Source organism: Penicillium longicatenatum (assembly GCF_028827895.1).
Source record: "Penicillium longicatenatum strain IBT 33135 chromosome Unknown contig_2_segment0_segment0, whole genome shotgun sequence".
Taxonomy (NCBI): domain Eukaryota; kingdom Fungi; phylum Ascomycota; class Eurotiomycetes; order Eurotiales; family Aspergillaceae; genus Penicillium; species Penicillium longicatenatum.
In genome coordinates, this window is record NW_026643120.1 from 5,033,501 (window position 1) to 5,046,626 (window position 13,126).

At 47.8% G+C, this 13,126-nt stretch overlaps 6 protein-coding genes across 6 annotated transcripts; 4 read left to right on the top strand and 2 right to left on the bottom strand.

The window, feature by feature from the left end:
• Nucleotides 1-1,324: 1,324 nt before the first annotated feature.
• Nucleotides 1,325-2,677, top strand: N7484_004391 (uncharacterized protein; the record flags this gene model as incomplete). The annotated part of the gene is made up of 4 exons (XM_057114811.1): nt 1,325-1,531; nt 1,586-2,139; nt 2,196-2,484; nt 2,543-2,677. The coding sequence occupies 4 exons, from the start codon at nt 1,325-1,327 to the stop codon at nt 2,675-2,677; spliced, it is 1,185 nt and encodes a 394-aa protein (XP_056974951.1).
• A 503-nt stretch (nt 2,678-3,180) lies between these two features.
• On the top strand, nt 3,181-5,515 carry N7484_004392 (Zn(II)2Cys6 transcription factor; the record flags this gene model as incomplete). Its single annotated transcript, XM_057114812.1, has 6 exons — nt 3,181-3,242; nt 3,301-3,531; nt 3,578-3,682; nt 3,731-4,038; nt 4,094-4,986; nt 5,036-5,515. 6 exons carry the CDS (start codon nt 3,181-3,183, stop codon nt 5,513-5,515), a joined length of 2,079 nt encoding a protein of 692 aa, XP_056974952.1.
• A 191-nt stretch (nt 5,516-5,706) lies between these two features.
• On the top strand, nt 5,707-7,074 carry N7484_004393 (NAD(P)/FAD-dependent oxidoreductase; the record flags this gene model as incomplete). Its single annotated transcript, XM_057114813.1, has 2 exons — nt 5,707-6,797; nt 6,879-7,074. 2 exons carry the CDS (start codon nt 5,707-5,709, stop codon nt 7,072-7,074), a joined length of 1,287 nt encoding a protein of 428 aa, XP_056974953.1.
• A 122-nt stretch (nt 7,075-7,196) lies between these two features.
• Nucleotides 7,197-8,468, bottom strand: N7484_004394 (uncharacterized protein; the record flags this gene model as incomplete). Its single annotated transcript, XM_057114814.1, has 1 exon — nt 7,197-8,468. The coding sequence occupies one exon, from the start codon at nt 8,466-8,468 to the stop codon at nt 7,197-7,199; it is 1,272 nt and encodes a 423-aa protein (XP_056974954.1).
• A 994-nt stretch (nt 8,469-9,462) lies between these two features.
• N7484_004395 (uncharacterized protein) lies at nt 9,463-10,580 on the bottom strand (the record flags this gene model as incomplete). Its single annotated transcript, XM_057114815.1, has 2 exons — nt 9,463-10,405; nt 10,462-10,580. The coding sequence occupies 2 exons, from the start codon at nt 10,578-10,580 to the stop codon at nt 9,463-9,465; spliced, it is 1,062 nt and encodes a 353-aa protein (XP_056974955.1).
• A 554-nt stretch (nt 10,581-11,134) lies between these two features.
• Nucleotides 11,135-12,787, top strand: N7484_004396 (Zn(II)2Cys6 transcription factor domain-containing protein; the record flags this gene model as incomplete). The annotated part of the gene is made up of 3 exons (XM_057114816.1): nt 11,135-11,191; nt 11,257-11,979; nt 12,068-12,787. The coding sequence occupies 3 exons, from the start codon at nt 11,135-11,137 to the stop codon at nt 12,785-12,787; spliced, it is 1,500 nt and encodes a 499-aa protein (XP_056974956.1).
• Nucleotides 12,788-13,126: the final 339 nt, after the last annotated feature.

Here is a 13,126-nt window from a genome sequence, read left to right on the forward strand (position 1 = left end):
GTATACCTGTTGGATCCGATATCCCAGTTGGGATTAAAATGTCATGGTCATGATCATCAATGGCAGGATCGCAGCCAGGGCCACACGCGACTGGCTGTTCAAATGGATCTAACGGAAGTATCTGCTTGATTTGAATTAGCTTTAAGTCTCCACAACTTAATGCGGACGGATTACAGGAATATTTGGTTCACTTTCGGTTTTATGATTTCGACGATGGCGCAGGAGAACATCCCTAACAAGAAGATTAAACAAAAACACAGAACCCGAGGCAGCGAAATTCACCTTCGCGCAAACTGCTTTGTACAGATAGAGCATTTGTAAGGTCTTTCTCCGGTGTCTTATTCAAATTTAGAAAAATTCTCACTTCAAGTGGCTGTACCACTGCCATGACCGAGGAACGACGTACGGGCTAGTTGATGGCGGTTGAGATGTTCCGTTTTGGAGAACGTCTTCTCGCAATGCGCACAGGATATCCTATGTGGATTTAATTTTCGTCGCTGCCGCATGGTGATTCAAGCATGGGGAAGGAGCAAAAGTGCCCACAAAATCTCGGCCAAAAGGATTCCTAGAGCCGGTTGACGGCCGATTTGCGGGGTTAATCCCCTTAGTGAGTTAAGTTGGTTGCCTTGTTTGTCAGGCATAAGAGAAGTCCTAACGTTTCGCCAACTTCGGCATTTAGACACTGGAATAGGAAGAATCTTATTGTTCCTGGTAGTAATGGTACCCTCGGACTCATATAGACTTTCGGTTCCTTAGGAGCTGGCCAGATCGGCATATTTTTCCAAGGTTGGGCCGAGATACGGGTTGACATGAAAGACTGTGATAATCTTGCAGTAGAATGCGAGTGTTACTTGAGCCTAAGGGTATTAGATATAACGCCACTTTAGATCGAAAGGGCTGACATCAGGACATATTTGAGGTTTAGTGGGCAAGAATGGTGGGGTTGCAGATTCCCCACATCTTCAGCATGAAAATGCGGGGAACGCATGTAGGTCAGAGACCTTGTTCGACTGGCAAGTTAGTGGTCTTGGAAGCAGGTCTTCCAGCATTGTGGGGATGCCACTTGAATGCTCGACGTATAAAACCATAGTCTGAGAACTTGAAATTTTGTTCAGTGAACAGAAGCCAAAAGAAAGTAGTTTATGCCATTCCCAACACAATGACTATATTCCAAATTTTCAATTACCCTCTGGAGTTTGCCTTTGGTATTCTATTCTGTTATTTTGCTATTTATGCCATCTTCCAGCGCTTCTTTCATCCCCTGGCGAAATATCCTGGGCCTTTCTTGGCCTGCCTTACGGATCTATGGCAGGTGCATCAATTCATGACCCTGAAACAGCCTTACCACCTCACCGAACTACATGAAAAATACGGCTCAATTGTTCGATATGGCCCAGACAAACTGAGCATTACCGATGAGGATGCTATCAAATCAATCTATCAGTCAGGTGCTCGTTTCATGCCCAAAACCGAGTTCTACGATGCTTACGGCGCAGCCCATCCTAACGTCTTTGGCATGCGGGATGAAAATGTATCTTTCCCCTTATACGAGGAACTCTCCATACATATCTAATTGATCATACAGGCTCATTCCATTCGACGCCGCCAGATGTCCCATAGCTTTTCTATGAGCTACGTGAAAGAAATGGAGCAACATCTCGACACAAATATTCGGATCCTCCGCCAGAAGATATCATCCTATGCCTCAGGCCAAGAAGTCTTTGATCTCAAGAAAGCTTTGAACTATTATGTTATTGACACGCTAGGCGATCTCGCCTTTAGTCAGACATTCGGGGTTCAAATTTCTGACGATGAAACTCGAGTTCCGCCCGTCATTGACCATAGCTTGCTGGCAGCAGTCACGGGAGCTTGGCCAAGCATGACCGCCCGGTTGAAGAAATGGCTTCCATTAATCCCACATAGAGGTCTTAAAGCCTTGTTCAATGGTCGAAAGGCCTGTGCTGAACTTGCCTCAAAATGTGTTAGCATTCGGCTGAACACCATTCGATCGCAGGATGGATCAAATGATATGACTTCGGACAGGAAGGACATTCTCACAAATTTGATCATGGCAAAGCATCCCGACTCAGGTGAGCGCCTGAGCCAAACTGATCTGGAAACAGAAGCATTTGGGTTCATGTACGTGTCCTCATAAATACCGGGAGGGTTCAAAGGCTGATGGGGTCGCAATTTAGTATAGCGGGCACTCACACTACCAGTGCCACAACGGCCTTGCTATTCTATCATCTACTACACCATCCAGGTACCATGGCAAAGTGTGTTGCAGAGATTGACACAAATCTCCCTGTTCTGAACCCGAGCGAAAGTGCTTACTCAGTCACCATGGCTGAGGCATCGTTGCCATATCTCCGGAATTGCATGAAGGAAAATTTTCGAGTCACTCCAGTTTTCACAATGCCCCTTGCCAGGCGTGTCATGATGCCTGGAGGGATAACCATTGCTGGAAATCATATCCCTCAGGGGGTGAGTCAAATTCAACCGGTCTAGATACTTTACATATGTTAGCGGCTAATCGATTTAGACCTCGATCGCCGTGTGCAATCATGCCTTTCACCATAATCCGGCAGTCTGGGGACCGGACCATGATTACTTTGATCCATCCCGATGGGATAAGCCTGAAATTGAGGTTAAATCTAGACTATCTACAAACTCTTAAGCACGTTGTTGAGTGAATTTAAATTTGAGCTAGCTGATGAGTTTGAGCGGAAGCGAGTAGTGGAAAATTATTTCAATGGGAAAATTCCGGAATTAATCAGTGTTGGGATTAGTGATTTAGCTGCGCCCTTGATGGTTAGAGTTAAAAAACGCAGCAGGATGGCCGTTTGAGCGGCTGAATGGATTCCAGCTTAGTGAATTAGAACCCTAGAAGTGAGTTTCACTTTTGAACACATTCCATAAGCACCTATCTTGTCCCCAAGTAAGGTGGTTGTTGAGAGATTCGGCCAAGTTCACCTCCACTGAGGCTGTATGCGACCTTGTCTCCGACCCACTTGACTCCACACACTTTTTCCTCGAGTTATACAATCTTTCTCCCGACACTCCTTCCGATAACTACCACCCGGGCACCTAGAATTCCCAAACCCATCGAAAAATAAATCATAATTTTATATCACTGAAGCTGGCTCGTCTTTCAATTACGGTCATGAGCCAGGTCTACACATGATGGCGCCTATTGACGAGCGGCCGTCGAAACGCGCTCGCCAGGCCTGTGAGCCTTGCCGGTGAGCACAACAGAGCACTTCGTTCAACTGAACGCCCTTTAACCTCACCTTTAAACAGGCGCAAGAAGTCACGATGCCCCGGAGAAAAGCCGATTTGTTCCTACTGCGAGCGTCTGGGTCAGAAATGTATTTATGCCGGCGAGGCGGTAGAAGAGGGGTCTGATTTTGCAAAAAATATGGTAATATTTCCACACGATATTCTTATGGTCAAGGCTTACAGAAATTTACAGGAGGACCGCGTTTCTCGCATTGAGAGCAAGCTTGAACAGCTGATTGATTATATTACTACGTATGTTCCGCAGGCGCTGTTTCCAGTTGCGATCTGACCTTCAAAGTGGCAGTCAGCAACCCCTAGCCGAGGCCGGATCTTCGGATACCAGGGATACTCCAACATATTCGCCAGCACATTTTGCTTCGTTCCCTACAAATCGTGTTGTCAGGTAAGTAGTAATTTCTTGTTTGATAGAGATTTCACTGATTAGTGCCAGAGACGGCTCCCATGATCAATCAGCTGTGCAATTGTATCTCACTTTCTGCAACTCGCAGCCTCTGCCATTGTTTCCTCAAGGGATCTCTGCGACATCTCTGTGTGGCAGAGATCCGGAGCTTGTGCTTTCAATCGAGGCCTTGGGCCTTCGATTCAGGGGAAACGGCGTCAAGGAATTCCCAATTGAACAAGAGATCACTTCAAAGACAGAAATGTCCTGCCAGATGGTCATGAAACGTCTTGCGGATGGGAATCTTGAACTTTCAACAATTCAAGCACTATGTCTTCTCAGCATGTTGGAATTCACTGGTATGATTCCAGCCAGAGTTCATCATTCACAGCGTACTGATAATATCACACATAGCTGGAAACTTAGTCCGGGCAGGATTCTATACAAGAATGGCAGACTACTTCATGCGAAACATCAGACCGACAAGCTTTGAGTTCCTTAAATATCTTGAAACAGAACAAGATGAGCGAAAATTGTGCTACGCAAGCGTGACAATGCTCCAAAATCTCCAAGGACCTTCAAAGCAGTGGTCTACTCAAGGGGTTCTCGACCGGTCCATCTCTACGGGGCTTGCTACTCCTATCTTCGAAACATTAATACCAAGAATGGATTCCAGAAGAGGTGGGAGTGACCCTAACCGTGACATTGGTATCAATGCAGCCGTGATGCATACTACTGACTTATGGGCATTGGCCTGCAAATATGCTATGGGCAATGCTGGGGGCGACACAAATCCTCCCTGGTTCCCGCAGTCAGACTATGCGACAATCACATATTGGCACACCGAGCATGAGAGTTGCATGCCATTGAAATTCAGACTCCATGCCAGTCGATTCCCAGATTATAATCCGACTGACTTACAGGAAAATCGTGCTTACTGGGGCCCTTGGCTATTCTACCAAATAGTCTGGCATGCAGTTCCATGTCTATTGAACCATCCTTTTCTTCTTTCCATGCGACTGAGGAATTTTAGAAGGACTATGCCCCAGTCATTCCTCCGCAACTCCTTTGAGCAGCTCACCCTCCACTCGGGCTGGATAATTCATTTTCTAGAATTGTTTGAAAGAAAAGGCTATGAGGTATCCGATCCCACCTTGGGCCATTGTGTCGCCATTGTTGCGACGATTTATCTTCAACATAGCTTCGCCGACGACCAAACTTTCAGTAGAAAGGCCCAGACTGGCTTCGAGAAATGCCTTAGATTTTTACGCCTAATGGGACGTCGCTGGCCACACATTGATCGACAGGTGAAGTTACTCGAGTTTATCCGTCGTGCTTATACTGATTCTTGAACAGGTCCGGCAACTGGAACAGCTTCATGGCAGCATTTCGCCTGGAAGTCAGACAGCCGACGCTAGTATACAAGCACAATCTGATACAAAATGGTCCGTCAATCTACATTTGATGTGGAAAATTCTGGTCTATTCCCGTGCAAGCAGAGCTCCAGATCCCACTGGTGACATGTTCGGCCCTATAATGGCCAAGGAGAAGCCCAGCGAGCTAGGACTACTATCGGATGATTTGATTGCTGAACGCGACTTTACCCTTATTGGATCGGCTGGGATTTCAGGACACAAAACCGTCGCACCAGAATGCGTTACATACCCCCCAGAGCAGGCTGAGCATCAAGGATCCAGTTCTCAGCCGTCCGGCATGGAATTTCAGGGATTCGCCAGATACCAAAACTTGGACTTCGCGGGTGGAGAAACGCTCCTTTTGCAAATGCAGGATTACGATAAAGCATTCGAGGATTGGCTAAGCCTGAATCCTTCATGAAAGGATCTAAGAAAATTGTACAATATGCTCCTTGTCCGGGATACGGGCCGCTTCCGTGTTCTCCGGATGCCAAGAACCGGCAATGAACCGGATTTGCCATCTCCTTCCACACCGTATCTTTTTATAAGATAAGAATCTGAGAGTATTCTTACTAGACTATACTTCCTTTGTCCTCCAAAAATATGGTCAAAATGGCTATCTCGAAGGGCGATTCAATTATCATCGTGGGCGCTGGCGTTTTCGGTCTGTCCGCCGCCTTAGAATTGAAACAGCGCGGATACACCGATATCACACTTTTGGATCGTTATTCGCCTCCAGTAGTAGATGGTAGCAGTGTTGATCTGTCACGCATTATCCGAATTGACTATGCTGATCCGGTGTACTGCAAAATGGCCCGCGAAGCCTACGAAGGCTGGACGACAGAGTACAAAGAAGAGTACTACGAATCAGGATTTGCATTGCTATCCGAGACTCCCCGGAACGACTGGATCGAGAGTTCCAAAGCAACAGTCCTCGCAAATGGTGGCACTGTGGAGGATCTCAAAGACGCTACCCAGTTGCTCAAGTCATATCCGAACATTCAGGCTGATCTCGCCGGCATGAACGGGTATCTCAACCGGAGAGGCGGATGGGCTGATGCTGCCCGTAGCATTCAGAAGCTGGCTTCGCGATGCAGCGTGGAAGGAATCTCTATCATCTCGGGACCTCGCGGGACCGTGAAATCCCTGCGCCGAGAGGGATCCAAAGTTGTGGGTGTCAACCTTCTGAATGGAGGATTCTTGCTCGCATCCCAGGTCATTGTCAGCACTGGAGCATGGACCAACCGTCTTTTGGATGTTGCACACGCCGCCTCATCCTCGGGACAACCTGTCGGCTTTATTCAACTTACCCCAGAAGAGGCCCGATCCTTGGAATCGACCCCCGTGATGATCAACATGAGCTCTGGGGTATTCTGTTTCCCGCCTTACCCGGGCTCCGACGTTCTCAAGCTCGCGCGTCATGGATATGGCTTCGCAAACGAAGTCACCGTCCAAGCCGATGGAGTCACTCGGAGTGTCTCATCCCCCAAGCTTGAAAGCAGCAATGCCCAGACAGGATATCTTCCTGAAGACGCAGACGAAGGCTTACGCGAAGGTCTCCGTCAATTCTTCCCCAAGATTGGTGACCGCCCGTGGATGAACCGTCGACTTTGCTGGTACACTGACACCCCGAAGGGTGACTTTATTATTGATCACCACCCTGAACTGCAAGGTCTCTTTGTGGCTACAGGTGGAGCCGGACAGTAAGTTCCTCTCCTTCCGCACGACTAGCATATTTTCCAAGGGATATTGTAAAATTGAAACATCATACTAACTTTTACTAGTGGATTCAAGTTCCTGCCAATTCTTGGCAAATATATTGCAGATTGCTTTGAGAATAAGGCCTCGCAGGAGCTGCGTGAGAAGTGGCGATTGGCACCAACACCTGCCAACTCTGCTGCTTATACCATGAAGGGCGATGGAAGCCGAGCTGGGCCTCCTTTGCGACAGCTTACGCAAGTTGAGAAGGCGAAATTGTAAATTTCCATATGAAAAGGTGAATGTTTACGAATAGTCTCTCAAAGAATCAATGTGATTTTACGAACTTCTCAGTAATAAAGGGAGTCTTCCAATCAATCATTATCTCGCGTCTCGCTCGCCATTCAGCCTCTCGTCTTGCGACCGTAATTCAGATCATACTGGCCGCGGTGAACATTCGAGCCCTTGCCTTTCATATCAATCGTATCCACGTTGGAGTCACCAGTCAGAGTCCACGTGCTATCCGCATCCACAGAGACAAAAACAGTTCCCGTGGAGTTCAAGGGATTGATAGCTCCACTCCAATGCGATCCAACCAAGTATATATTGGCCACACTTATATCATCGACGAAGATATCACCGGAGATGTTCAAATCAGTCAGGAACAAGTCGACAGTCCCTCCATTAACGCCAGAGGTTCCAAAATCGTTGTCCGCAGTGATATTCGCCAATATACCTGATTTCGTAGTGATGTCCACGGCCGTGAAGTAGACATACGCTTGAATATTTGCCACAAACAGAACACTGTATGTGCCATTCGTCTCCGCAACAGAACCACCTGTGACATATGCGTAGGCTGTGTCAATCGTGCCGTTGCTTGCCACCGTGCTCACAACCTGGAATACCCCGTTATTCTGAGTGCCGGATGCAACAGATGGATTGTGTAGAGTAAATGAATTGGATCCATCGATGCAGGCGACAGGGGCAATGTCAGATACACCGGACAAGGAGGTTGCGGTAATGTTTCCAGTCGAGTAAACAAGAGCAGACAAAGCCCCGTATGTGTTGGCAACGGTATCCTTGACTACAATCAAGCCTCCACCCTGATCAGTGGCAATGGCACTTCCATGGTCATCAAATGTGTTGACAGTGAGGTCGGTTCCGTAAATAGTACCTCCGCCTGTGTATATTCCATGAGAGTAATCCCCTTCGGCGTGGATTTGGACTTTGGAAAGATAGGCTGTTGTTCCATCCTCATACGTATGAAGTCCATTTGCGCCAATTCCATTGGTGATGATCTTGCTGTTGGTGATGTATATAGTGCCATCTGTCTCTATCCCAACGGCAGCATTCAAGTCTGTGAATGAGCTATCTTCCTCGGCTGTTGTGTTTCCAGCCTTGATCAAAGTACAATCCGAGACATATGCAACGCCTGTTTCTTTTACAATAATCACGCCCTCATTCGTACCAGTAGCCGTGAGTGTCGTATGCGCGAAGCTTGTGGTAGTTCCGTCGACAAAATACGCGGCGGTAGTGGGCAATCCGGTTGTCGACGACGATGCTACCGTAGTAGATGCAGATGGAAATGAAGTGGGGGCAGCAGACGTGATTTCCAAGAATCCAGGAATGATGGCAAACACAAGAGCACCCAATCGACGGCTGGTAATGCAATCCATCTTTGAGAGCCAAGTCAGGTTCACGCGTGTGTGGGAACCTTAGTTCACAGGATAGGTCTAGGTGGTTCGGCATCCTACAGATATTCCAACTGCAATTTTGGATCAGTATTTATATATTTGAGCTACATGAGCTATGCATTCTGGCTTGGTGATAGTCACGATCCAATTTGATTCCTCTATCGGCAATGTGGCCTTCGAGTCCGGGCATTTGTAAAAGAAAGGCTTCATCAGGCACTCAGATATGAAGTCTTATGCGAATAAAACAACACGGGGCAATGGATTCGGCTCCACATTCATGGATTTACATCGAACATGTATTGGAGCAATCTGGAGCGCATACCTACAACCTTTGGCGTTTCCCTAGTTTGATTGATGCAAGCAAGCCACTCTAAGGCCCGAGGTTACCCCCTTGCCCCGCGAAAAAGCCCCCGGATTCGCTATCATCCTGATGGTCTCAAGTATATACGTATAACGCCGAGGAAACCTCTTGGTGGACAGGTGGAGGTTCCCATATCTCTCTCACAAGGCTACATAATTAAGATTAGCGAAAGCACCATGGACGTATATATTTTCCCAACTCTCTTAAAGATTGTAATCAAGTAGGAAAAGCTCCGCTTCCAGTTAGTTAAGGTGATCGGAGAAACTTCTCCTCAACCCCGCATTATAACATACCGCAGATCCTCGAGCTTAGACAAATATGCCACGTCAGGACGGAGCTTTTCGTCTCCACCATAGTTCAAGTATCCAATTCGGCCCCACGCAGCTTCGCACCCGAGATGGAAGCAACCATTTGCTTCCGGCTCCACCGTGCATCGAGATATGCAAGTACTTGTCTTTTAGTTAAACATCATTGGTACTGTTTGCATGTTATTCGCTTCCTGTATGATTGGATTCAACGGCAAGTGGGGACAAGCTTTGGGTACGGTTGAATCGTCTTTGAAAGATTGGTCACATGTACAATTCTAATGTAAATTGTTCATAAAAGCGCAAAACATTAAACTTCAGGGGCTTTAACAGTAGCTTCTCTACTCTCAGTCCTTGTCCTTTTGTTGGAAGCAGTCCCCTCCGCGAAACTGCCATCTTGACAAATCGGCCAGTCCTCAGGTCTCATCCAATACGGATCATGAGAAGGATGGCCCTTGATCATACCTTCAACGTCAAGCGGATCAACAAAAGTTTCCCATCTGGGCCGGCGATCAATCCAACCAGGTCCATAGCGCTCAGTAGACTGATCAGTATCGAGATACCGGCTCTTTTCCCTCGGCAAAAATCGACCAGGATGCAGGATATTAAGCCAATAAGTGAAAATCAACATTGGCCCAAGCTCAAACGCATATAGATACCATTCATTGCTGAGAATAGGCCCACAATTCTCGCGGCAGCCCAGGTTTCCGAACATCTCAAATGCCTCGACGGCACGGCAGATACAGCGCAGCAAGACGAAGGTCGAAGTACCGTACAGAGTAAAGCAGAGAGTCCGAATATTGCGTGGGACTTTTCCAGCCCGTGAAGCGCGCTTGTGGAAGGTTGCGACGATGAAAACGACTAGACATTCTACCACAGCCTGGAGAACGAGTCCTGCGGCGATGAGAATCCCACCGGATTTGTATTTGCTTAGATCGGAGCCTGCTGCGGCATTTCTAGCCGCACCTGCAACTGTGATGCTCTCGACTGCGGCACCGACATAGATAAAGAATATAAGAACGCGATCGGGATTGAGGACGGTATGCATGGGAGCGTAATTCATGAGTCGACCAACAATATTGTATGCAGCGGCTGAGTAGACAGGTGGTGCTAAGTAGATGAAAACCGATTGGGCGATGTAGAGGTCCAGGTTGCCGGGGTGGTAGCTGGAGATACATCTGAGAATCCAACCAGTCGTGAAAAGGACTCCTCCCCACGCGATAAAAAATGTGACTCTCCAGAATCTATAGTGACTATTTGACGAGTTTGTTAGTATAGGTTGTAGGAATCGGTCAAGCAGAAGACATACAAGTTCTGGAAAACGTGCAACAGCATTGAAACGCCCACAATTGCGGCGAACACCGCAGGTAATACATGGCTGGGCTTGTATAGATAGTAGCTGACCGGGTCATCTGTATGGGAACTCATGATGCAAAACAGAACGCTGAAGAATGATTAACCACAGCATCGATGGGAAAATCTCGACTTTATGTAGTCTTTTAACCATATCAGCACTTAAACGTTCACTTGAAGACGCGCTACATGGAACCCAAAATGGCAATGATCTCCGGCCTCTAAGGCTGAGCATACGAAATATCAGCCACAGCCACACAACCCGATCAAACTCAGATAAAGACCCGTAGGACCCAAACCGCCCCCACGGGCTTCCCATCTGTACTTGCAGCCATGACCAATCAGGATGGCAGGACTCAGCCTGGACGGCGGCACATGGAGCCTGATCAGGTTAGTCTGCACCACACAATGACGGATGATCAACTTCTAATCATCTTCAAATAACCTCGTTATGGCTTTTTAGCGTTGTCAACCCAGTGTAACCAGAATTGGTATCACCCAGCGACGTTCATCTCCATCAACAGCATTTCCTGAGACCTCTGCTCCGTGTACTCCGTACGGCGATCCGCATTCCCCACACCGTTCAGGGTCGGGCCCACAAGTCTTACCGCGCTTTCCCTGATTCCAACATGCCAGGGGTCCCGACAGGACGTGCATGCGATGGATGTCGCAAACAAAAGAAAAAAGTAAAGCCTAGATCAGCATAGGCGAGATTTACTCTCCGAGAAAAACGTACTTACAAGCCCTCTAGTGTGACGAGAAACAACCCGCCTGTTCACGCTGCATTCGCCTGAAAATAACATGCGTGGGGTCGGGTCAACAGCGGTTTAAGTTCCAACAGGACAAGCGCTTTGCATTTGCGGTTTCTTCTCGTCCTCAAGTGCAAAAAATGGACTCTGACTCCCCCGAAGCGATCAGTAATGCCTCGGAGTTCGTTTCTATAGTTGCTATGCCGACCAAACCTGAGCCGATGCATATTCGTCTTCCGCCAGATTCTCCAACAGCGACTCTTACTAATGACCTCTCGTCATTGGCGAATCGGTTTATTAAAACTATTAACCCATCCACTGATCTACGGTATAACCTTTGGTGGACGTTCGGTGCGTATTTGGAAGACATCCCACGAAGACTAGGCACGAATGAAGCGCTTGACCGCTCGATCGAGGCATTGACAACTGCGCATGCTGGGTTCTGCAGTGTTCATCGTCAAGGAGCGACCGTTGAGGCCTTGGCAAGTTACGCGCAGGCATTAAAGACACTACGCATCTATCTAGATGATCGAGTCCATGCGCGATCATCCAACACGCTTTGTGCGGTGATGGTCTTGTTGATTTGTCAACTGTTCTTGGGTCAGACTACACAATGCTGGTCTGGGCATGCGGAAGGGGCAGCACAGATCCTTCAAGCCCGAAAACAATGCAAACCGCGTGACCTGTTCGAGAAGAAACTATTCCTGTCGTTACGCGGCAGTGTGGTGAATTCCCTTCCCCGCATTCCGCCCCCCAGCATTCTGTTGCTCGGATCCCTTGCATACATACTGTAGAATACTAATGACGTCTCAGCTCTTCGAGGGCCTCTTCAACGACCGAATCAACCTCACTCAGGCAGAATGGGACGATCTCGTCACCAGTGAATTCGATCAAAATACGCCCGAAGGCCGAATTCTGGGATGTCTCGCCCGCGGGCCTGATTTGATGCGCCGCGGCCGTCAGATCCTACAAACAGGCACCGATGCGACCCTCATTCGCGCTGAGATCTTGACATTATACCAAATATGCCAAGTAAATCTTCTGGAGCTGAAGGCTCGAGCAATCGAGAACGATGTCTCATCCGTTGACATGACGAGCTTCTCCAAGAGGGCCGAGAAAGCAGTCAGGGATTTCTTCTATGCACATTACCAACGCACGTATGGAGTCGGGCTAGTCGTGACATTGTTTTTCAATTGTATGCTTGGGGCACTCGTGACGAATGCTTATGACGGTGATTCTGTTTCTGCTGATGCCACAGAGCTTGCAGAAGAGGTTCTCGCACTCGCGGAGCGGTCGGCGATTTATCGACCTGTTGGCGCAGCTTATCTTCTTATTTGTCTTGCGGCTGCGTGGGCGGCTACTAGTGACCCCGTGTTGAAGGCAAAGGTCAGGGTCGCACTAAATGACTATCGTGGGGATTTTAGAATGAGGGATCCGACTTATCTGTCCCAGGAACTGGAGTGGACGGCTGAGCATTTAAGGCTCGGTATTCCCTTTCGAATCAATGGGGAGAGCTATTATTCGGGTTTATAGATGTTTGCCTATAAAATTGATGAGGTCTGAATAGTTTGAATACATAGCTTATAAGCTTAGAGCGAGTCTTAGCCTCTTACCGCTGAGATCCATTTGATGATTTGGTATTTACTGGGTATCGTCGCCTGGCTTTAACGCAAGATTTAAATGTACTGGAATATGGTGCTCTGGATCTCAAAGCTGAGTAGAGTAAGGTTGTCCGTCAATTCATAAGAGGGATGGGGGAAGGGTGAAGACGTAATGGTTTCGGACGAGGATACAAAAATAGTCCCTATGGTATGAACACACGAAGTAGACTCAAGGCGAAAAAAAAAGCACGATGAGGACAAAAAAAAGCAA